Source organism: Thunnus albacares, chromosome 12 (assembly GCF_914725855.1).
Source record: "Thunnus albacares chromosome 12, fThuAlb1.1, whole genome shotgun sequence".
In the NCBI taxonomy this organism is placed as follows: Eukaryota; Metazoa; Chordata; class Actinopteri; order Scombriformes; family Scombridae; genus Thunnus; species Thunnus albacares.
In genome coordinates, this window is record NC_058117.1 from 24,406,879 (window position 1) to 24,432,017 (window position 25,139).

The window sequence follows — 25,139 nt, forward strand, 5'->3', positions numbered from 1 at the left end:
TTTATTCATAAAAGTACAGCATATGCAATTATAAAAACAAAGTCATTGTTCTTGTTGTGTTGTAACTTGGGACACGCTGGTTTGCCCTCGTACGTGAGAACGAAGAGCATCATGACACTGATCACAGCTGCTGCAGTAATGCAGCTGTTGTATCGGACTATAGTGATTTCCTCATTTGTATTTCACATCTTCATTAGGTCTGTAGTGACTGAAATAATTGACACTGTGGATACAAAAGTCAAAAAAAGACTTAGTTGTACTTTCTGTATTGAGGGAATATATCTGCATTTTAGGAAATGCACTTATTTGATTTATTGCAAAGAGTTAGATGAGAAGATCAATACTATCTGTTAAATATAAACATTCAGTACAGCTAGGAGACAGTTAGCTTAGCTTAGCATAAAGACTGGAAGCAGGCGCTCTGTACAAAGGTTAAAAAAACTTTACTAGCATGTCTAAAGCTCACCGATTAACATGTTATATCCTGTTTGTTTCATCCCTACAAAAACTGAAATGTTAATATGTTGAGTTGTTTTACAAGATTAGATTATTATTAACAGGATATAATGTGTTAATTGGTGAGCTTTAGACATGCTAGTAGGCGAATTTGTTAACCTTTGGAAAGAGCCAGGCTAGCTGTTTCCATTCTGTCGCTAAGCTAAGCTAAGCTAACCGTCTCCTGGTTGTAGATTCATGTGTAGTGTAAAGAGAGGTTCCCATCTTCTCATCTCACTCTGTGCAAGAAAGTGTTTAAGACATTGCTTCTCCACTCAGACTGGACAGTTGAGATGGAAGTGAATCAGGCTGTAGGGGACCTTAGGCTAATCTAAGATAACCTACAAGAAGATCTTCATCTCCCAGCATGCCTTGGAGGGGGCTCTGGATGAAGAATAAAGACACATGTTCAAGAAGTATTGTCTAATCAGGGGATCCTGTCAGACCTGTAAACATCTAAACAGCAAATGCTAAGATAAGAAGAGTCAGTGCTTCCTTTCTTGCTTTCCTGTCTTTCTTAGTCTAAAGTAAACACGACTGTTCTTTGCAAAAAGTCACAATTTACATTAGAAAAATGTACTTGTGACCAAACTTGTTCCAACAGTTTTATGAAAACAACACATGTGGATTCAGTATCTTTCTCTAAGTGCTGCAGTGTTTTCGTAACGATTTCTCCTTGATAATTTCTCCTTTAGGAGAAAGAAAATTGGTTAGAAGATTAATTTTTTGAGTCTGTTTAGATGCAGACCTGCATCGACTGACAAATGTAACAATGAATGATGAATGTGCAGAAAATAATGTAACATAGGTAACGTTTAGGGATATCAGACGGGTCTGCAGTGATGATCTCTCCAACACATCAACCTGCCAAATATTAAATAACAAATTTTGAGTATAACATTTAGAAGTCAATACTCAGCTGTGTCGCTGAGGCTGGATATCCCTACACGTTTTTTATAAATCTCTTAAATTACGGGATTAACAAACAGTTTAAAATCCAATCTATGTCAAAGTTATGATTTATCAAAAAAAAAACAAAAACGGGAGTACACAGTAAAATCAGTCTGCTACATTACTTTTCAGTAATACTGAAGTACAAAAGTAATTTGTTAATTCGTCTAAACATAAATGCCACAGAACTATTCCTAGCATTCCTCTTTCTTTAAAAATCTCATGAATCAAACTGAGTTTTGGGCTAAAACCTCTTTGTGAGTCCGCTGGTGAGTGCGAAGGTTACTCCTCTGAGAAAAACTCTTGCCGCACGTATCGCACGTGTACGGTTTCTCTCCCGTGTGAATCCGCTGGTGAATCTCCAGATGGCTGACGCGATCGAAGCTTTTGCCGCAGAACGGGCAAATGAACCACTTCTCCTTTATGCGGCGACTTGCTATAGTTTTATGCAACTCCGGGTCGTTTAAGAGAAAGAATCTGTTGTCCGGGTTGAAAGCGGACATGTTTTTAGTCTGTGGTTGTTTCTCTGAGAGGAATCTGATGGATACCCCTCTCTCTGGGTGATTTATTGCTTCTATAGGTTGACTTGGCTGAGCTTGGCTGAAAGTCACAGGAGCCCTCGGTTTACTTGACGCACCTTGACCGTTATCCCTCATGAACCTGTCAGAGTACGCCGTCTCCGCTGAATTATCTAGAATGTCCAAAGCGTTTTGAATGAGCAAGATTTCTGAGTCCAGGTTTTGCGACAACTGCTTCGGTTCAAAAAAGCAGTCCGAGTCGTCGGCGGTGTCGCTGTCTCCCACTGAAACAGACGACCACTGCTGGCTCTCTTGTTCCTCCGCAGCTTCGGCGGGTTGGTGGTTCAGCTCCATCTCGTGTTGACCGGCTCCGTCAGTAACGCTGTGTTCACAGTCCATTATCTGCTCCACGATCTGAACGTCGTCCTCGTCCTCTAGCTTGACTATTAAATCCTCGTCGTCTCTGCTGTCGCTTTCACAGTAGTCGGACTTGAGCTGCTCACTCTGTTTCTCCTCTGACTGAGCGGGTGGAGACGTTCTGTGATTCGCTGACGTGTCCGTCTTCTCTCTGACGCTCTGCTCAGACGATAATGTCTGGACTGAATCTATAACGGGTCCTGAAATGACAGAGCAGGTTCATCTTTTTAGCCTTTATTAAACCTTTTTAAAAAAATGCGTTCTGATTGAATCACCAGCAATTCTGGTAGTGACAACTGTAATTTACAAAGGCAGACTGACGGACTAATGGAATAACTGTATCAACACTAAGTTACTTCTATTACTCGTCACAGTTGAAGTTAAAAGGTCAATAATGCCCATAGACATCAGCAGACAATAATATGGGTTTGACTCTCCTGAAAGGATTTTGGAAGATCATTATGGTACATCTATAGTCGTGTCCTGGTGAATTACAGTAGCGTACAGCTGAAAATGAAATTAGTCAATTAACTGATTGACAGAAAATGAATCTGCAATTATTTTTCAATCAAAAATGCCAAACTTCCTCTGATTTAAGCCTCTCAGATGTGAGGATCTTTTGCTTTTCTTTGTCATATATGATAGTCAAGTGAATAAATTTGGCTTTTTGACTGTTGGTTGGAGAGTACAAGCAATTTGAAATTGTGATGGACATTTTTCACTATTTTCTGACATATGATCGACTTGACAAATAATCGATTGATCGGGAGAAAATTGTCAGATTAATCAAAAATGAAAATGATTGTTAGTTGCAGCCCTGGTCTAGCGGTCTACAATATGTAACAAATCCTCATATTTAAGAAGATGAAAGCAGAATATGTTTGGCTTTATTGTTTAAGAAATTAATTAAACGACTAATGGAGTCTCAAAATTGCTGTCATTATTTATTTTTTTGTAAATGGACTAGATCTGCAACTAACGATTATTTTCATCATTTATTAATATGTTGATTATTTCCCAATTAATCGACTAATCATTCAGTCTATAAAAATTCTGAAAACAGTGATTTTTTTTTCCAAATTGCCTTGTTTGAAATACTCATGTGAAGTTCAATTACCTCAAAATTGTACTTAAGTAGACTACAGTACTTGAGTAAATGTAGTTATTTTCCACCACTGGTTTTAGCTTTATAACGGATTGATCTAGTAATTGTTTCAGCTCTAGAATAAACCCCATTATTGATTATTATTTATTAACTAATCAGCGGTTATCCTTACCATCACCGGTGGGCGGCAGCAGCCTGTTCTGCTGCTCTCTCCTGGAGGAAGACGGTGAGGACAGGTTTGAAGTCTGAACCTGAGTCAGGCCCGTCAGCTGCTCGTTTTCCAACAACATCAACTTTCTGTTCAGAGCTTCAATTTCGCTCTCCCTCCGGCGGAGCTCGGCCTGTACGAGAGCGAAGCCGTCCTCCCACAGTTTACTGATTTCTAACACGGCGGCTTTAGCTAGCATCTCCATGATCGAGGTTAACTTGGTCTGGAAAGCCACACAGTTGGCCATGTTTGTCCCCCGGATCAGCACCTCTGCCGGCTCTAGCGACGTGGCAGACTTGAAACTGACTTTATATGTGGGGCCGATCACACAAGAGTTGAGATCTCTCCGTTGTAGTTTACATTACAGTAGCTGTTTGAGACGAAAACATGGAAGTGTAATACAATAGTAACAGGAAACGCTGGTGATCACGTGACGGAAGATATACGGCGCTGATGTTGGGACAAAATGTATCAGTTAAACCCGAACACAACCAACAGCACTTAACCTGAATAACCTTAATAAATGGCTTTTAAAATATATATATATATTTAAGTAAGTTATCCTCAAACTTTTCCTCAAAATTTGCTGTTGGATAGAAGCAGATTGGATTTCCCAGCAACTCCCCGGGGGTCCCAGACCCTCAGGGGGCCCCAGAGACTCCAGGTTCAGGGTTTGGCAGTTATAATTACTTTGTGGTAATTTAATTTATGGCAAACATAATTTATTTGCCATTATAAGGCAACACTTGTGTTATTATTACCAGTGGTGGAAAGTAATTAAGTATATTTACTCAAGCACCGTAGCCTACTTAAGTACAGTTTTGAGGTAGTTGTACTTTTACTTGAGTATTTCCATTTGGTGCTACTTTATACTTCCACTCTACTACATTTCAGTGGGAAATATTGTACTTTCTACTCCACTACATTTATCAGACAGCTTTAGTTACTTTTCAGATGAAGATTTGACACAATGGATAATATAACAGGCTTTTAAAATACAACACATTGTTAAGGATGAAACCAGTGGTTTCCAACCTTTTTGGCTTTTGATGTCTTACAAAAAGCAGTGTGTAGTCGGGGTCACATTTCAGATGTCTATGAGTTGTTAACAGCTCCACCAAATAGTGATTTTTCTCTCTAAACTTCTCACATGGTTTCATTTCAATAAATGTTCAAATGATCAAATATTTCACCAAAAATCAAAGATTAGAGAAAAACTCCAAAAACTGAAAACAGATTTGTGTATCTGAACTTTGTTTTTTCTTCTTTTCTCTCCCATTAATCATCTCACGACCCCTCAGATTTATCTAGTGACCGTTTGGAGGGGCCCAATCCCTAGTTTGGGAACCACTGGACTAAACTAGTTAACTGTATATAAAGTAGTTGAAACTAGCTCCACCTCCAGCAGCTACAACAGTAACATCCTGCTCTAACACTGATGCTTCAGTATTAATAATCTAATGATGTCATATATAATAATATATCAGTCAGAGGGACCAAACCACTACTTTTACTGCAATACTTTAACTACATCAAGCTGATAATACTTATGTACTTTTACTGAAGTAGGATTTTTCATGCAGGGCTTTTACTTGTAATGGAGTATTTTTACTTTGCGGTATTGTTACTTTTACTTAAGTAAAGGATCTGAATACTTCTTCCACCACTGGTTATTACTCAATCTAGAGGCCCCATCGAGTTAAGATCTAGTTTTAGGGCTTAATATCATCTCATATTGTGCTTACATGGTGCATTTTACTAAATACAAATTCATATATAATGCACAGCGAGTGTGGAAGAAATGGGTGTGACAGGGGCCCTCATCCGCTAGTTTTCCCCCTGTGATTCCACCGACTGTCAGGCCCCCTATTGAACCCACTACCCACCCACTACTCACCTTACGTGCAGCATGCACACACCACATTTTAATAGGCACTTTCCGTCTGCAGCCCCTGGACTGGTAGAGACAAGCACAGCATTGCAATGCAAATTTATAAGACTAAAAACAAATTTGAAATTCCAAAAACCTAATGGCAAACTGTGAATTTGGGGCTTTTGGAGCCCCTTGGGGTCTGAGAGCCCAGTTGGTAGTCCAGGCTTTCCACCAGGTATCATTAGATGTGTTCCTTTCTTAAATAGACTTTAAATTGCAAAAACTCTGTCTGGCAAATAAGCAGGCCTATAAAGCCATAACAGAGAAAGTCCATTGGTAAAAAAGTCTCATAAATAAATCTTATTCTGTGAGAAATGATCATGACTTTGACATAATAATTTACACGAATGTTTATGAATGGTGGACTTTGTTTTAATAAGTTGTGGAAATAGGCTTCCATAATATGGAAGAGATAAAATAAGTGGAAACAAATGTGACGCGACCTCACCCAGCAGTGTTGATAATTGTCATGTGATGCTTAATAGTCTGATCCTGTTTGTTTCTCTGACACCAGGACACACGGAATGACATTGTGTCTCTATCGATGATTGAATCCTTCATGGACACATTTTAAAAAACCACCTGTACATGCACCAAATTTATATTTAAAGGAAACCAAGAGCACACTTGTGTGGCAGTTTCCTGCTGTTTGAGTGTGATATACTGTATGTAGCAGTGCTTTCTTGTTTTGTCCACTAGATGAGGCTCTATTTCCATGACAGCACATAAACCTGCCTTCTAGGAAAACTCCTAAAAATTAGACCTTTTTTATCTACAGTGCTGTAGTTTGTCAGTATAAAATGTATTTAGCTAATTTACCAATTTGCATTTACAGACATTGTGTATCTGACTGTGAATATAACCACAAAAGAAGCATCTTAAGTCTGTAAAACATATTAATGAATGAAATAAATCACAGGATCATTGTATTTCCAACTGCAATACTCTTAAGTGGTCTCCATCTGTTAAAGTAATCTTTCCACGGAAAAAATAATGGGCCAATAAAACATAAATAAACAAAAAGACCTCAAGTTTTCTTTGTCATCTCCTGTTCCCAGTTTGTTGCACACTTGAAAGAGCTTTGGTAAGATGCAATAAAGTTGGAGTCCGACAAATGTGGCGGTGGCTGTGGTTGCATTTATTACTCAAACAGACTACTTTGCAGAAGGAGTTTATAAACAGGCAAGTTATTTTTTAAATTAATTTTAACCTTTATGAGTTACAGAATGTTAAAATTAAACCCACAAAAGATAACATTCAGTATTTGAAAGACTTTATTATTCAATTCTACATCCTTATACACTGGTTTATTGGATTTTATGTTTACTTTTCCATGCATTTATTTCTGTCTGCTGTTTTAAGTTGTCTGCTCTCTTTATTTTCCTTTTTTGTTGGTGTATGCATTACCCCCCTCCTCAGCATGTAAATCACTTTCAACTTTATATGCAATGCAAATAAACTTCAAATAAAACAAAACAAACAGTCCGACAAAACCACACAGGACGTAGAACAACATAAAAGGCACAGGAATAGAATCATATATTTAAAAAACTAAACTAACTAACTAAGAAACGCAAAAGAAATAAGAAAACTGAAGACAATAAATAAGTAAATAAATAAAGATTACATGTTTAGATAGTAGATAGTAGTAAGGCACTTTTATGGCCTAAAAAATAATTCAGGAGACTTTTAATATCTGCAGGAAAGGCAGCAAAGTAGCTGGAAATTTAGAAAAAAATGCATTTGTTGATATTAAATTTAGCCATCAAAATATAAAAATTGACAATATACTGAAAGGAACTGTTCTTTCTTTGTGTAGGAAAAAAATGCAATTACATCAATATAAAGTAAAAGTAAAAGGCTCATCAATGAAACTGAAAGTTCTTGCCAAAAGGTCTGTAACTTGTTATAGTGGAAGAAAAGATGAGAAAAACATTTTTTTCTTGTTCTATTCAGTTAATTTACCTTGTATTAACTGTATTGACTTTGTAGTTAAACACATGCGCGCACACACACAGTTCTGGCCATTGATTGGTTGAATTAACTGTCAATCAAATATGGGCGGAGCCAGTGGGAGTTACTCTGGTGAGAGCGGAGAGACGACGGAGCTGTCAAACAGCAACAGTCGTCTGAAATATTATCCCGGACAGTTGAAGTAGAAAACGTCGGGTTTTTTGCTCGTTTGCGGGAACAAGGATTACAGAGACAGACTTCGACTTTGCTTCGTGAATTCAGCTCTGGGGAATGTGGACATACTGAAACGTCGCGGCGAAAAAACTTCTTGTTTTGTGTGTGTGTGTGTGTGTGTGTGTTGGTGGATCTCAGGCTAATGTCTGTTAGCTCTTCTCTCAGCTCGAGTTTTGTTGACAAACTAGCCAGTCGGCTAGTCTCGGAGCTAGCTGCGTTACCAACTTTACTGAGTCGGGGCTTAGCTCGCCGTTTTCGATAAATGTTTCTCCTTGAAAGGCATGGACTCCAGCTTGAACTGGTCTTGCAAACATCTTCATGAAATAAAAACAGGTAAGTCAGCTAAAGTTGAAATAAGGAGTGAAAGCTAATACTGACTCTTGCTGCTTTGGTTTGTTTACATTTTCTGTCTGGCGTTTACTAACACGTTACTAACACATTTGACATGTTTTTCGAGCTACTAATTATTTATCTAACTACCTCTACTTAGTATGACTTATACAAAGCTCTTTTGGCAGCATTGAGTCATTAGCTGTCTATGGTATCCAGATAATGGGCAGTTTTTTTCCACGGAGGCTGCCCCATGGACTTATTCATTACTTTAAACCCTTGAAGAATGACAGGTATGCAACAGCTCAAATATCATGGCAGTTTACCAATAGATTGTGGTCAGATATAAGAGGCTGCTATTGACTTGTTGAATGTGACCTTGCTCAAATACTTGACAAAGCTTGTTTTTTTAGTGGAGGTAAAAAGGAGGTAGAAAGGACAGTAAATTGCTCAAACGCAGACATGTGTTTTGAGAAGATTTTAATAACAGTAAGCAGGTTTAAGTCAGTAGATTTAGTTGTGAAATTGTAGTATGTCCAGGCCTGTAAGATTAGTGCTTGTTTTTTTTCCTTCTTTTGTGTTGCACATGTACACAGTCCACGAGCAAATGATTACCTCTCACACATATTCACACGCCCATTTAATACTTCTTGTTCCTCACACACAGACACACTAACGCTCTCTGTCACCCACCATTATAACATCACTTAACTTGTGATTTATCGCTGACATTTTCTATTAGTCTCTAATCCACTGGGACACAGCTGGATAGTTTTCAGGCCCCCAAACTACTGTTAAAACATTTGGCTTGAGGCTGCTTTGGAGATGTCCCATCTGTTTTGGAGTACCAACTGGCCACATTTTACAGACCAAAAAAAAAAAAAAAAGGCCGCCTTTAAAAATTCCACCCTTTTCTGTCCATAGTCTCCTTTTACTGTGGTGTTTTAAATGCATGGTCATAGGATTTGAAGGCAACAGGGTATAGTTTGGAAACAAATATAGTAATGAACACTGGTGGCTTGCCTGTTTTCTTCTTCTAATCACTTGCATCAAGAAGATTTGTAGCAGCATAGCTCATGGAAGGTTTCCATAGGTTTGGTTAGGGTTGTTTTCACTGTAATTGGACTGTATGCTGATCAGAAATGATGCTGCTGATGTCTGCTTATCATGTTGGCAGTAGACGTGGGAGTACAATTCTCTCTCTCAGCCTACACTTTAAGCCTGGAAGTATAACCTGAACGTAGGCTGATTTCACTCACCCACGCTGAACTGCAGAATGACACAGGACCAACTTTTTTTTTTTTAGAATATAATTTGCATGACTGAAATGCTAGTAAGTGTGGGAAGTCTGTGTTTAGTCAGTATTCGCTGCCTTGACCACTGATGTGGGTGTGTGGATACAGAAGCTCTTCTCTGTTGCTGCTAGCTGTTTTGAGTCAAGGGTGAGTTTTATATTTTACTCGCTGACCTATTCTCGTCTACCAAGATAGAACGACATTGATTAAAAGTGTGTGTCTGTTCTTGCTCTTGGATGGGAAAGCTACTGAAATAGGATAGGAAAGCTTAGGTCTGGTACTTGTGGCTTGCATTTTTCTTGGCACAGAGACTTTTCTTTTTTTTTTTTTTTTCTCTCTGTGGTATCGTTTCAACAAGGCAGAAAATGAGGTGTCATTGGAGAGAAAAGAGAAAGAGGTGGATGAAAAGCCTTTTAAGGATGTGGCCAGGACAGAGAATGACATCAGAAGTAGTCCAGTAGGTGTACAGTAACTCTCTAAGAGTCCAGTGTCTGTGATGTAATGCTAATGGACCACGGCAGAATCTGGCTGTGTCATCTCGATGCTTATTTTAGGATTTTAGACCTCATCTGGGTCTAAAATTGACTTCTGTGTTTCTTCTGTGGGTTAATAAAGGCCTCTTCTGTATATTAATTTGAAATCTCCATCTTTGTTACTTTTTATATTGTTTGACTGAACTGTTTGCATTATGCTTTATGTACACATACATTGTAAAATTCTGATTACACCTGGCAAATATGGCTGCAATATATTCAATCTGTTTGTGACGACAGATCAAAGTACTTCATGTTAGACTTTGCATCCTTGATATACGATAGCGTAAACTCTGTGACTTTATTTTATGATATACATTAACTCATTGTGTGTGAGTACTTAAAGGAATAGTTCACCCAGAAATTAAACTTTAATCTTTGTTCTTTTTATCATGACACGTGCAAAAATTTGTATTTTCATGTTACACAGTAAGTTTGTTTGTGCAACTCTGTGTCAGCCTTCTCTTAAAACAACTGAAGTGGATCAAAATTGGGCTGCAATTTAAGTGAAAATGCCCATCGCAATCTCCTAAAGCCCAAGGTGGTGTCTTCAAATATCTTGTTTTGTCCAACCAACAATCGCAACTTCAAACATATTCAATGTACAATGATGTATAACTCCTTCTCCTTCTGAAAATCCTTACAATTAAGAGTCTGGAACTAGATAATGAATAGTATTTTCCCCTTAAAAATGGCTTTGAACTCGTGAGACACTAAGATGGTGCTGCTGTTGGATTTATTTGGATATCTGTGGGCTAAAAAACTGTCATCATAGAATAACCCCCAAGCAGAGATCAACAGTAATGGTTGCTTAGTTTCCCCAAGCAACCAAACTGGACCACTGTAAATCATTTTGTTTGACGTGGTTGCCTCTGTTGGTAACCACTGTTGCTGTGTGTGTAGAATCTTCTGTCTACAACAAGGAGAGTGCAGGCGTCGCATTGATTTACTCCGTTGGAGATGGTAAAACTAAAATTAAATATGGAGTAAGGCTGAGCAATAAAGATAACATTTTCTGTCACATATTTTCTTACATTTTTACATTGTGATTGCTGCATACATCATGATGTCATTATCTGAAAATTCATTTGAGAAGTAGTTTGCGACCAGCTGGACATCAAGATCCTAAGAGCATTATTTTGTTTAGGCTCATTCCTCTCAATGGAAGGCTGCTTCATCCATTATTGTATTCAACAATTATGTATAAGATGTCCAGTTTCAGATTTATTAAGGCTTCTGATGCATTCTGCCCCAAACATGTGCAGTATTTATCAAACAGATGTGTTTGCAGTGTCCATCTCTGTCCTTTTTGCATGATCATTAAAAGAAGATTGCGCAAATAATTAAAGATATTTTAACACAGTTTGATTATGTATTCCTCTGGATTAACTGAAGTCACGCAATTTGTGATGGTCAGTTTTGCGTGTGAAATTCTCTGCGTCTAAGACTGAGGCATGAACACAGATGGGATTTCCAAGAGCCACAAGGAAGGTTGTAGTAGAGAAAAGAAACATGCATTACATTTAGACTTGTATGTCACTAAAAATGGATTATTAGAAAGAAAAATTAAGCAACAAGGCCGTTATTAATGAGCATTATGTCTGATTACTGTAACACAAATTGTGTGTGTGTTCATCAAACTTGCTCAATGAACTGTTCAATCACTACAGGCTACAACTACACTTGTCTTTCTTATGTTAAGAAAGTTAAATGTCCACTCTGAGTTATCTTCACTCCACCTCCTCGCTGTCTCCAATATTTTGTGCCTCCTAATGTATTTATAATTAGATAGATGCTAAAGAGTAACATTTTGATTTACAGTTTTTCTTGTCAGTAGGTGGAGTTGAACCACAGTCAAAGTAAATGTTCTGTAATCAAGATCACTATGTTACTATGTCTTTTCTGGGCTCGGTGATCTCATATCCCTCCTTCCCTCGCATCGTCCGAGGGGTGAGTTGTGTGCAGGGTGTGCAGTCCAGGAGCTAACTGCTATCTTAGTAAACCAGGTGCTGAATATGTGCAGATTGCAAAGTTGTGCTGTAAAAACCACAGCACAACTTTGCACAACAGTTTTTTTTTTTCTTAGTAAATCTGGGCCTCAGTCTTCAGTCTCAAGTAAAAACATAAGCTTTTCACAAATGCCTTCAAAGGGAAAAATAACTGAAGGGGAGTTTTTTTGTTCCCGTCTCAGTTAGAAGGAATGTGTTTTTCAATATAGTTTTACTCCACTTTTCTTTTAAAGTACTCGGAGGAAAGATTTATAACTAGATTCAACATGTTTTATCAACAAAAGAAATCTCTGTCTGGCATAAAGTATTCTTGAAAGTTCTTGAAAATTTGAAAGCTACATTGTTTATGAGTGTAAAAAAGACCTTCAGCCCAGACTTCCTTCCCTGTCCCCTTTGTACCAAGCTGATTTTGTTTTGGATGGCAGAAAGGTTCAGGACCTGAGCTATTCCTTGGCTAATCTCCCATAATTGGACAATTGGTCCTTATTACAGCCATTACATTTGGGCCTGTTGAGCAATAGTGGCTTGTCTCATCCATCACAAGGCAAAACCCCAGTTTACAGCTACAGCTGCTATTGAACAGCCAAATCTTTCAAGAAAGACAGAATAGCATGTCAGCTTTTGTTTTTTTCTGGAAAGGGTTCCTGTGATCATATTGTATTATGCTTCCCCTCCATCCTTTGGGACAGTAGGATTCACAAATAAATGGTATTGTGTGTGTCCTTGGTAGTCACTGAAATGCCCCTATATTTATTTTTTTCTCTTTACTTTCTCCAGGTCTCCGAGGGCTTACTATACATCAGTTAAACATGTGAAATCCCCCCCCCCCTTTCCATCCTGGTGGACTCCCCAGTTACGAGCAGTGAGGAGGAACAGGACTACAGGAAAACGTCTTGTATCCAGCCAGTGTTTGTCATCGGGGGCTGCCCTAAACAAAAATTTTAAACTGAAGTCTATGTGCGTGACATATTTTCTCCCAGGACACAAACTGAGCAAATTCTGTGCTGCGGTGGATCCCTCGGCACCATTAAAACAATCTAGTGCTCTTGTCATGTGGGTACATTACAGAAAAAGGCCCATATTACCCTCACTGGTATCACCGTCTTTCACATCACCATGGACCGGAACAAACGCAACTCCATCGCTGGGTTCCCTAGACGACCTGACCGTCTCAATGAGGACAGAGATGGTATTGTAGGGGTTGGGGTCTGCGATATGGGCATGAACCCGCCTTCACAGGTCAGTCTTTGTTTTTTACTTATCAGTTAGATGCATTTCACAAGTGCAGTCAGTGTATATGGTACATTACACAGGGTTCTTTTGCATTGACATTTACATCTGGCAGATTTTATCCAACGCGATTTACAAGTGAGGCAGGACAACCAAACATTAGAGGACAGTAATTTAAAAGAGCCGTGGTACAAATTCTCAAGTAGCTGACTAGGTAGAAGTATAATGAGAAAGAGCGCTAGAAGGAAGGTTGTTTTTTTAAAAGAAATGTATTTGTTTTTTTAATTGAATTAAGAAACAACTGGAAGTCGACAAGTGCATAAAAATGACCATAAACAGCAAAATTAAGCTAAGATTAGAGATGGTTGGGAATATTATTCATGTCCATCCATCAATCTTTTCACCGAAATTCTTTTTCCATCTGTGATTTTGGCTTTTCTGTGCAAATTACAGGACAAATAAGCATCTCCATAAAACAGTAATTGTTCAATAAATGCAAATACTGTTGATTGATTTATCTGAAATTCTGTTTTGGTATAAACACACAAGCATTAGTGTCCTTGCTGGATTTTGGTTGTTGAGGAGTCTGTGGTTGCCTAGTGACACAACTCTAATCGTACTCTAAATAAAGTCTTTAGGTGTAGTTTCTAGTCTGTTAGTCCTTGTTCCGCTTATAGACACCATTATCTCAAATATCTGAATTGCCTGTTTGATCAGTATGTCTTGAGTTTTCCTGCACAAACAAGCAAGTTATTAACCTGACGTACCAGAGGGTTTGTTACACAGAACCATCTGAGAAGTCGTCCTTGGCAACTGTTTGTAAAAGGGCAGGAACTTTAAAAAAAAAAATACTCGGCAGGTGATTGGGTGAACCATCTGTCTATCACCGTCTCACCTTGCGAGGCAGCTGGATTCACGAGATCACGTGAGGATCCTCATAGGACACTGATTGGTCTGAACCACCGGTGGTTCTGACACAAGCGCGTAACTCGAAGCCTGACGAGATGGATTCTCGCGTGATCTTTTGATGCCATGATCTTGCAAATCCAGCTGCCTCGCAAGATAAGCAAGTTATAGCGACGGTCCTATAGCATTCCCATCAGGTAAATATTTCATCTTGACCTGTTGATACCAGTCTGCTCCTGTCTTCTCCAGGTGGGCAGGGTGTGGCCATCATCCTACAGAGCCCTCATCAGTGCCTTCTCTTGTCTTACACGCCTTGATGACTTCACCTGTGAGTGGATTGGCTCTGGATTTTTCTCTGATGTCTACAAGGTGGGTAGAGATCAGTTGTTATTTCTTTTCTTATGCACCCTCATCAGCTTTATCTCCTATCTTTTCTGGGTTTTTTTTTTTTGCTACCCTACTTGACTTCATTTTCTGCCCATTTCCATCCCCTTGTTTTATTCCTGTGACCTCTCATTTTCTCCTCAGGCATCCTCCCTTCCATCCATCTAACGTGCTTTATAATAGATTAGATGTTTATCAAATCACACACACACACACACATGACCACAGAATTTATTTTCCCTGATGCGTGACAAAAGTTCTTCTGGTATACTGTGCCTTCTGTACAGTGGTTAGGAATTTGAATATCATAGAAATGAAAGGGAACTTGAAAAGTATGGCCTTGAAAAGTAAACGCCATTCATAAATAATGAAACGATGAAACTCAGTCACTTTTCATTTGATTCGATCTCATCAAGTTGGTGAGCATGGTGGGTCAAAGACTGGGTCAAAGACGGCATCTTGATCTTCGCTTGCTACTCTTCCCCTGACATTTTGAGGTCAAGTTAAACCACAATCACTTCAAAGACATCACTTAAATACGAGCTTGTTAACCCTGTTACTTCATGCCCTCCCCCTTCTCCAGGCATGTGGATGGGAGTCACACAAGCACACTTAGGATTATGAGTTTGGCTTTGAAAAATGAACGCTTCTTTATCAAACATCCATCAGCGGGGAAATTAAATTTCTTTGATCTGTTCTTTTTAGTGTTATTATCAAGACACCATGACAGTGTTGAGGTTTGGCACGGCCCATGTGGTTTAGATAAGCAGTGTGAAAATAAAATAGCCATGGCCTTGATAGACTGATAGCAGTTCATTTTTAAGTTGGTTCAATGCGACTGCTGTATAGAAAGTTACATGCTTTTCTGAGCATTAATCAGAGCTTTTGTGTGCATGTAAGATAGATCTCTTGTTTTTGTATTTTGTGTAAAGGGTTCACACGCAGAATAAAGTTGACATGTATGGGGGAAGGGTTGTCTATGATCTCCGACCGAAGGGAAATGATGCCTGATTAACTAACACGTTGGCCTCGAATGACATTAAGCTCAACTTCATTTCCTATTTTTGTTGTGTCATATTGCAGTACAGTGTACAGGAGCTTCTATTGTTCTGGTACCATGAATCTGCCTACAATGATGTGCCATCCGTTGCATGTATAATTGATAACTCCTGTTAGATTCGTGAACTGGCGTGACATTTATTTTCCATTGTGTCTCACTGTCAGGCTATAACTCAGAGTTGGGTCGATGGATGATAGTGTTATTGATGGTGTCTGACAGCTATCCGTGATGTTGGATTGCGATGCGCATGAGGTTGGGGATGACCTAAGCTACTCTGCAAGATCTGTACTGGAGCTAATCAAGGGATATTTTAATTGAGCTTATATTTATTATTTATATTGTTTTAACCCGTTGTGCTCCAGATGTGCCAGCTCAAAAACACCCCATTGTGGGCTGTGTAAACACTGGAGCTGGCACATGAAAAAAATAAAAATCCAGCAACAATTTCAATTAATGATATCCACATTTAAATCATGTGTCAGTGATTGAAACAAGTATTCCTTTTTTTTGGTTAAAAAGTGGTCAACAGTTGCTTCGGTGCTGCTGCTCTTTAATAAAATGCATTTGAACTTCAGTATGTTGTCCAAAAACATCTCCCACAACAGTTCTTCTCTCCATTGGATCTTTTTAATAACACACTATAGGACACACACACGATACAAAACACTTTAGTATACTGTACACAATAATAAAACATACCATTTATTGTTTAGAAAGGAAAGTAATGATGGAGGCTAGAAGTCGTCTACCGTTAAACTGACTTTACTTTTGTTAATATAGGCCTTCTTAGAGCTATGTTTTTAATTACAATTACAATTTACAATTTAATTTAGCAGACGCCTTTATCCAAAGCGACGTACATCTGAGACTGATACAACACAAGCAGGGATCTAGTCAGGAGACAACAACACGAGCAAGTGCCATAAAGCTTAAGTTTGAGTCCAATAGGACGTAGGTGCCAACAGGCGGTGCAGCTTTGTGCAGCTTTATTATTTTGGACAATGTAGGTTAAGTATTAGATTGGGATTGTCTTGTTTCTCTGTCAGTCTAAATCTAAAATGGACTACCTCAGTATTTCTTTTGACCTTTGAGCCAAATTGGGCTTTAATTGAGCGAATCTGCAAACGTCCAACTTCCAACACTTCTCTCCTATCATCGTGTAGTTACCACCTCACCCTCTTGGGAAATACCTGTCAATGCTTTTTTTAACAAGAGAGAAAGGAATCCATGGGTAGAAAGAGAGAGAGAGGAAAATGGATACGAAGACGAGGAAATTGGACCGGACTGATGAAAGGGTTGAAGTTGAGGAGAATGACAGACGGAGACAGGAACGAAAAGACGATGAAATTAATGGTGATAGAGGTTGAGGCATAGAGGAGGAGGAACCAGAGGGGAAAAAAAAAACTTCAGATGGTGGAGAGTTGTGGTGGCAAGAATAATGAACGGGATGAAAGATGGGGGTTGAGAGGAGGTTTTTGGAGTTTATGGAGTACAAGGGATGGGGGCAGAAAAGGGTTGCGGACGAGATGAAGAGGAGTTCTGTAGAAGAAGGTGATTTAGAGGTTTGCTAGAGTTTGGGTCAGGGGGAGGAGGACAGAGGGGAGAAAGGGTTTAGAGGAGAAGGAGAAGTGGGGGTCATGTTTTCCAGTAATGTGCAGTGGTGGAAGAAGAGAGGAGATAGCATAGAGCAGAAAGGCGGGGGGACGAGAAGAGGAAAAAAGGTAGAAGAGAAAGATGTGTGTAAGAAGAGCTCGGGGTTGACTGCTTGGGAATATGAGGATTGGGGATGACGGTTTGTTGGAGGCCACAGCGAGGAGGAGAAAGAGGGGGATCGGGAATAAATGCAGATGGGGGGATGTGAAGAGTGAGGAATAGGGGGGTCGGAGGAGGATGGATGGATGTGGGGGAGGAGGCCTTCAGGGGAGTGGCCATCTGTTGTCTCTGCTGTCCTGCGGTGGAGACTGTCGGCTATTATAGCCAGGCCCCTTGCTTTGAACTTGAACAGAGCGATTTTCTGTGTGTGTATGTATAAGAGGGAGAGAGAAGCATACACAGAAAACTCCCACAATCTGACTCAAAACTCCTTTATGATTTTCCTACTTTACGTAGATAATGGCGACAATTCAGACTCCTTAAATGATGTTTTCGTACACCAACATTGCACTATAGCAACAGCATTGACCAGCATTATATATTATTGACTTTCATTGCTAATACCTCCTGTGTAATCCATATTGTCTTTGTCCCATCCGTCAATTCTCATTCTTGCTGTAAGTGATACCGCCCGTTGTGCCACCAGTGCAACGTGGCCGTGATGATGGAAGAAACTCAAAGAGCCATTGTGACAAGATGACATAAAGCTGCCCACTGTTGTACTTAATATGACTGACAGTCTGTTTGGTACCATATTTTCCATTTTGTACCATCCAAAATTATGTTGCATCACTTCTGCCAAGTATTATATCTTGTCTTGAATCATATATTATCACAGCAACATCTTGTTTTAAGTCCCCATATTTAGTATTTACAAGCAATACATGAACATTTAATGAATGGTTTATACCACATTATAATATAGTTGTAAGAAGCTATAAGGACATTTTACAGTTTTTATTAATGTACAGTGTTTGTCAACTTCTTCTATGAGGACATATGTTATATTATTACAACAGTTTTACTATATTATCAATCTGATCTATTTATCTGTATCTGTATAAGCTTCATAAAAGTTGAATTCATGGCAGAGCTGTTGTATTGAACTGCATTAGATTGCACAGGTGTTTCTGATAAAGTGCTTGGTGAGTGTATATAAACCATTTATTAACTGTTTGTGCACAATATCTACTACAGTTGAAAATGGCCAAGATGTAGATTTATGGTGCCACGAGTACAGTAGCAAAAATGTGATAAAACTGTAGCCATTATACAAATATAATGGTGAACAGCTCAATTTTGCATGTGTGTATGATGCATCTGAATCATTTCCTGTATTTTATTTACTTGTCTGGAGCTGCTGATAATGTTCGAATAGACTCTTCGTCGCTGACTACCTACAGTATAGACACCGGCAGAATCAATTTAGCCTTGTCAAACCCCCTGAACTTTCCTCATGGTCTAAATATGTTCGCTGTGTTTCAGCGTCAGGAAACGAGGTAGCACGTTAAAGTTGTTAAATCAGTCTGCAGCAGCTCAGTCATCTGATGTGGTGCCTTGTGGTTTGCAGACGTGCATACGTGTTCAGAAGAACTCAAGCTCTCGGTAATCAATATCTGTGCATTGTAGATTCTCTGAAACCTGTGGTGTGAAAACCTCAGATCATTTCAACTACGATTGTGAGGAAATAGGGGCTATTGTTTAGATGTGCAGGGTGGTTGTCGTTGTCCTAAATAGAACATTTACTGTGATAAAAAAAACCATTTGTTTAGGTTTCAGAAGAGAGATTAAATGTGCTAAGTGCTCTTTTAGAGGCCTTTTCACCCTATGAAACATAACATTCTGGGGAAAGGTTTTGGACTGGAGGTATTTTTGGAAAATAAATGTCAGTGTTTTGGAATTCAATTTAATGTCTTTGTTTTTTAAATGAACACTGGAACACATAGTACTGCTTGTTCTTAGTCAGGAGTGTTTTATGATTTTCGCAACAGTGTTCATACACATTTGGTAGTCCCAGTCCCAGTCAATGTTTATCAATCATGAAACCCATCACCAACATGCCGCCTGCTGTTCAGAGACTGTTCCGCTCTCTTTTTAGTACCGTGATCTCACTTGTAATTCAGTAATATTTTTAGTCTTCAAGATCTGACAAACCAAACTATGTCTTTTGTTATAGCACCGTGTGTCCTGTTTTTAACATCAGCAGGAAGGACTTTATTGCTTATTGCTGACGTGTCCTGTCTACAGTGTGGCTTGCCTTTCACCCAAGGCATGCTGGGATAGGCTCCAGTCAACCATGGATGGTCATGCCACCACTATTTAACAATGAGATGGAAACTAAAAATCCCAATGCACAATAATACAAAATTGATTGTACAGCAGCTCTGGATTGACACATCTACTTTGTCATGGCTGGTCAGCAGTGACTGACCTCATTTCAGTTCTCTTTTGTGTGCTACCTCCCTTTTCTGCTTCCTCTGCTGTCGTGTAGCATGAGCCAGATTTTTTTGCAGTGTTTCTAGCTCTGTTCCTATAGTGGCCCAATCTGAAAATTATTTAAATTATATGTTAATCCATAGTTTGTAACATCATTCTGAAATCCTGTCCCAGGTTTCGGTTTCCCAGGTATACAGTAAAGACCATTGTTTGGATGTATTTGACTGTATCTGCAACGTGTTGAAATGGGTTTAATTGGTTTTGCAGGTGTGTCACCGAGCTTCAGATCAAGTTATGGCCCTGAAGATGAACAAGCTCAGCAGCAACAGAGCAAACATGTTGAGAGAGGTCCAATTAATGAACCGGCTTTCACATCCAAACATACTCAGGTTGGTATCTTAATAACTGTTTACTGTAACCAAGGGGGGGTTTAATAAAATATGTGAATTCCATCTCACTTTTGAAACTGTGCTTGTTCTACTACCCATCGGACATCAGCTTGAAAGGGATTTAATACTGCTTATGAAACAAATTAACCAAGGAACACACCATTATTTTCTAAATGGTTGATAATTGCATTATCACATAAGGGCAGATTCTTTATAAAACATGATTAGCTCTGGTGCAATAAACCTTTTATTGGTATTTATCTACCCGTAACATATTTTAAGGTCTAATCCATAAGGCCTGTTATGTATCAGTTCATTATAAGACAGGTGCCAGTAATAACTTGGAATGAGCTCACTTTCATAAATTCACAATAGGATTATTTTAAGGCTTAAGAGTTTAGATTACTGAGTAACAGCTAATAACAAATAGAGTAAATCCTTATTATTTCCGCACAAATGATGTTGCACATTATATTAGTAATTTCTGTTAACACCTGACACTTTCGGTTATTAATTAGATATATTTTCTCGTGCTGTCTGCCTCTACCTTCACCTCTGCCTCTGTTCTCTGGCTTGCTCATGAGTCTGTGGTTGTGACCTGTTTCCTTTGGGGTTAGCTTGAAACTGTGTCAAACACAGAGCCTATTAACAATGGATTTTCTAAACTGCCAGCTCTTGTTAGAGTTGCAGCAGCTGCCTAGAGGCGAAAAGCAAGGAGGACCCTTTCTGTCACAAGGGAATAGGACTAATCTATCAACACCCCAGTTAATTTTTTAGAGAATCTGGTCAATGATTGGTCCGACAAAAAGGGTAAAGTTTGACCCCTTCATCTGTGGTGCCTCAGAGACACTTTCTGTCTGTTTTGTATCACCTCTATTCTACTCCAAACTCCTGCAGAGACTTTGACTTTAGCAGAAATCATCACCAGCAAACACATTTTAGAGCAGCTCTTTAATATTGACTGTTTTTATGAGCTGACCAATCACAGTTCAGTGGAGGTGGGACTTAATGCAGCTTAGATAGGTGACTGGATCCTCTACCTCTATTACCAAGACACAAAGCACTTGCAATCTTCTCTTTGGTCAAACTAAAATATGCCAAAATATGCCAATACTTAAACCTGTGACAGAGGCAAAATTGTGTATTTATTGTATTTACTGCAAACCTGACAAGTATAGCAAGGAATTGCAACTGTGTCTGTTATCACCTGCAACAAAGAATTGAGCTTTTTTCATGAATACATAATAGTATAAACTCCTGTTTATTTGTGTTATTAGGCGGGTGTGAATGTAAAATAACTTTCCGTCATTTCTCACTTTTTATCCCAAAAAGACCATCAGACAACTTGAGCACTTTCGCTGCTGCCAGAGTTATAACAAGAACCAGGAGAACTAAGCACATTACACTGACTTCAGGTTACTTATAGAAGAGTTTTTTTAAAGTGCTGCTGCAAGTTTATAAATCACTCAACAGCCTCGGGCCACATACAATCTAAAGCCAGTAGGTCTCTCTGATCTGTAGGAAGCAGTCAGCTGATAGTGCCTTGAGTCAGAACTTTGAATTGGCTCTGTGTTAAAAGGTGCTATACAAATAAACCTGCTCGCCTCACCTTTTACGACAGGAAAATAAAAAGTCGGCAGACAAAATAAAACTTTATAGGAATGAGAATATAAATCCTTTCAATCTCAATTACACCGGCTATGATGTCCCAGAGTAGTATTGTTCCTGTTTTTGCAGTAATAACTTTATATCAGGTTCACATTCTGCTACGGGGTCATGTGTTTTGAACATGCACATACATGCATCGACGTCTTGGCATGCGTGTGTGTGTACTTGTCTACACGCACACATGCTCAGTATCTTTTACAATGCCATCTTTGTTGAGCATGCCTAGTGGATTGTGTGTGTGTGTGTGTGTGTTTTTTTTTCTGTGTGTTAACAAGGAGGAAACACTGAGGGGGTCTTTGTTAGCTAAAATCCAACAAGGACCCACAAAGTCGACCTTTTCATTGCCTCTGGAATTATGAGGCCTTCAGCGCTGCTCGGGAACAAAGTTGGTTCATATGTTGCTCTGCACACACTCATTGTTTGTTTTTAAATGAAGGAGTGCATGGTCCTCTCTGGGTTAAGGACTTTTTCCAACCTCTTGGTATTAAGAAGATTCTTAAAACTCCATCAAACAAGTTTAAAATGCATTTTTACTAAGCTAAAAGCAAGGTATAGGTTTTTAATACAACTACATCCAGGGCATCACAGTTGTAGAGACACACACACATAAATGAAAGAGTAGTAAGGAAGATACCGTGTATTTTTTATTAAGAATGTGTAAATTGATAGGAAAGGTAGAGGGGAAAATGTAAGGAATGCAGGTGAAGCGTCTGAGCTGTTATTATCCTCCTGTTAACAGACAGTCTCGCAGGAATCACTTGTCTGGTCTTGCCTGCTGGAATCTTAATCTTTTCTTAACTATGCTTCCTGCTTTCTCTGTTTACCCATGACAGAGAGGGTTGTCCAAGTGCTCTGTTAAGATATTTCCAACTTATTTTAATTTATATGACCCTATAGAGTAAACTAAAATCTGTATGCACAGGAGTTTTTTTTCTCAACTTTTTCTTTATATGGTGAAAATAAGTAAGATGTGACTGTTTTTAACTCTAACAAAAGTCCTGTTGTCTCAACGGTGAAATCATGACATTATGACACCAGTATTCAACAACAACTTCACTCTGCATGTCTTTTTGTGGTCTTGTAGGTTTAAGGGAGTGTGTGTTCATGAGGGCCAGCTTCACGCCTTGACGGAGGTAGGACAACACACACACACACACACAAACACACCATTTCACATTAAAACTTCCGTACAAACTAATGATATGTGAGATCAAAGTGGCTCTAATAATAAAAAGTGGTATGCTTATGTTCCAGTACTTATCGTGCCTACATGTGAGTGTGAGCACCTGTGTTTGTGTGTTTTGTTGTTACTATTTTTCAGGTGAACATCACGTCATCCGTGAACACAACATAGTACTACAGTAGTAGCCTGTAATTGTGGAAAACCAAAAGAACTCAATGTTCTTAAGGGCACATAACACTTAAGCTGCATCCTTGTGTGTGTGTGTGTGTGTGTGTGTGTGTGTGTGTGTGTGTGTGTGTGTGTGAGGAAGAGGGAGGCAGAATTTGATACAGACAGCTAATGAAATTATCCAGAGATGCTTAAAGTTAGGACCATTAGGGTTAAAGTGAGCAATATTTATATTTTTAGGCAGCACATAGCCTATATTTAACCTTTGTATGTTTATCTGTGTGTCTGAGTTTGTGTTTGCGAGAGGGAGAGAGAACTTTTTTGGTTGTGATAATCATTTATAAGTCATGGAAAATACATGATAAGGAGTTGATATATTTAGAAACAATAGTCTGTTAATCATAGTTGTACAGTAGGTCAATCTAATTCTCCTAATTTGGAAGACAAATGAATGGTACAAAGGGTAACTTGAGGCAGAATTAACATGGCATCCCTGTTAGAGTGGATTTACTTAATCAAAACAAGCATCAAATGTTGGTTCTCTATTTTTTTTTTTCCTTTGGCATAAAAAGACCATGCATCATCATGAAGCAGATGGACTTTGACAGTATTTAAAAGAGGATGTTGCTTTTTTAAAATGACTATATATATAACTAGAGCCAGTTTAGAGCCAGTAGCTGGGTATCATTTCACTTTCTGGATAAAGGAAATATTGACACATGATGGATGGTGGACAGGAAGAAATGACGATCCTTCTAAAACAAAAAAACATTTCTTGCTGCACTCTCCTCTTGATGCACAAGTTTTATTCAGGGATGATAACATCACCGTATTAGTTTGACATCCCAAACCACAAGCTGACAGTTCTGTGTTAATTGTACTCTGCATAAACTGCATAAAAATACAGTCATGACAGATAAACGCATGCACTGGAAATGTACAGATGTATGCACAAACTAACAGTTCAACCAACAATTTCAGATACATCTCTGCATATATATGTGTATTTGAATGCACATGCAATGAGCAAATACATGCAAATATGGAGAAATGCTACAAAACACACGATTCATCACACTTTGAAGAAAGCACACTCTGTTAAAGATGCTTGCAGGCGCACACACGTGTACTTGATTACACTGTTGCGTTTCACAGTGAATGTGCTTATTGTAGCCTTGACAAACAAAGAGAAACACCAACTTTATGCAAATGCGTAAGGGAACACATCTGAAAATACACAACTTACATGCACACACATGCTCATTTCTGTAGCTGCAAAAAAGAATCCGCGTATTGTAAGACATGGATATGAATATACATGCGCGCTGCGGTAGGTCTTGTTTTCCTGCTGGAGCGTAAACAGATCCTGTTGTGTCGTGTCAGGACCAAACTGAATGCTCTGACCCTGGTTGCAGGCTCATGCTGTTTTGTTACCTGACCCCCACTATGAGGCCGTGCTCAGAGGAAATGGAGAATGAAGTCACTGCATGGCCCCGAGCTACCTCCAGAAACTCTCTCACAGAGACACGCAAATCCACATGGAAACAGCAAAATACACAAAAAAATAGGCAAAATATAACTGTTTAATGAAGTATTGGTATGTTGCCCCTAAACACTTTATGGATTGATCTAAATCTAAAACTTTTTGTGAAGGATTTTAACATTAAGAACAACCAAAGAGCCTTATCTGTGTGTTATCTCCCCGTGTTGAAGACAGAACTTAATTACCCCTCCACTCAAAGATGTGTTTTTGTCAAATGTGTCCTTCGGTTAGATATTTGATCTTCACTGTGCACAATGATGTATGTGCAGAGTTGGACACTTGAAGGATGTTTCTCTTTGCTCACCTTTAATCTGATTTTAAGGCATGTACCTACAAGCATGATTTATGACATGACAACTAATTTGGAGGGCTTTTTTTTTCATTGAAGTAGGAGACATCTTTTGTCCAGCAGTTAAAAGTATTTTTATGTCTTAAAACATATCTGGAAGGCATCTTTAAACATTTTGCAGTAGCTTACTAACTTATCAAGGGACTCATCAGGAATATTCCACCACAGACTAGCACCAGACTTTGAATT

The 25,139-nt window shown here is 38.9% G+C and overlaps 2 protein-coding genes across 4 annotated transcripts in view; one reads left to right on the forward strand and one right to left on the reverse strand.

Moving 5' to 3' along the window:
* Window positions 1-5: 5 nt before the first annotated feature.
* Window positions 6-4,164, reverse strand: LOC122994386 (zinc finger and SCAN domain-containing protein 32-like). The gene is made up of 2 exons (XM_044369049.1): window positions 3,659-4,164; window positions 6-2,581 (listed from the first exon to the last, which is right to left on the reverse strand). The coding sequence occupies exons 1-2, from the start codon at window positions 3,939-3,941 to the stop codon at window positions 1,674-1,676; spliced, it is 1,191 nt and encodes a 396-aa protein (XP_044224984.1). The 5' UTR covers window positions 3,942-4,164; the 3' UTR covers window positions 6-1,673.
* Window positions 4,165-7,705: 3,541 nt separating this feature from the next.
* The window catches only part of tesk2 (testis associated actin remodelling kinase 2), a 33,276-nt gene continuing 15,842 nt past the window's right edge, over window positions 7,706-25,139 (forward strand). For 2 of the 3 annotated variants that reach the window (XM_044369038.1, XM_044369040.1), the window contains exons 1-5: window positions 7,706-8,147; window positions 12,759-13,220; window positions 14,367-14,486; window positions 19,918-20,039; window positions 22,792-22,840. In XM_044369038.1, the coding sequence (XP_044224973.1) occupies window positions 13,098-13,220; window positions 14,367-14,486; window positions 19,918-20,039; window positions 22,792-22,840 (414 nt within the window). In that variant the 5' untranslated portion in view covers window positions 7,706-8,147; window positions 12,759-13,097. The remainder of the gene's footprint in view (window positions 8,148-12,758; window positions 13,221-14,366; window positions 14,487-19,917; window positions 20,040-22,791; window positions 22,841-25,139) is intronic. The other variant, XM_044369039.1, reaches the window with a different exon arrangement.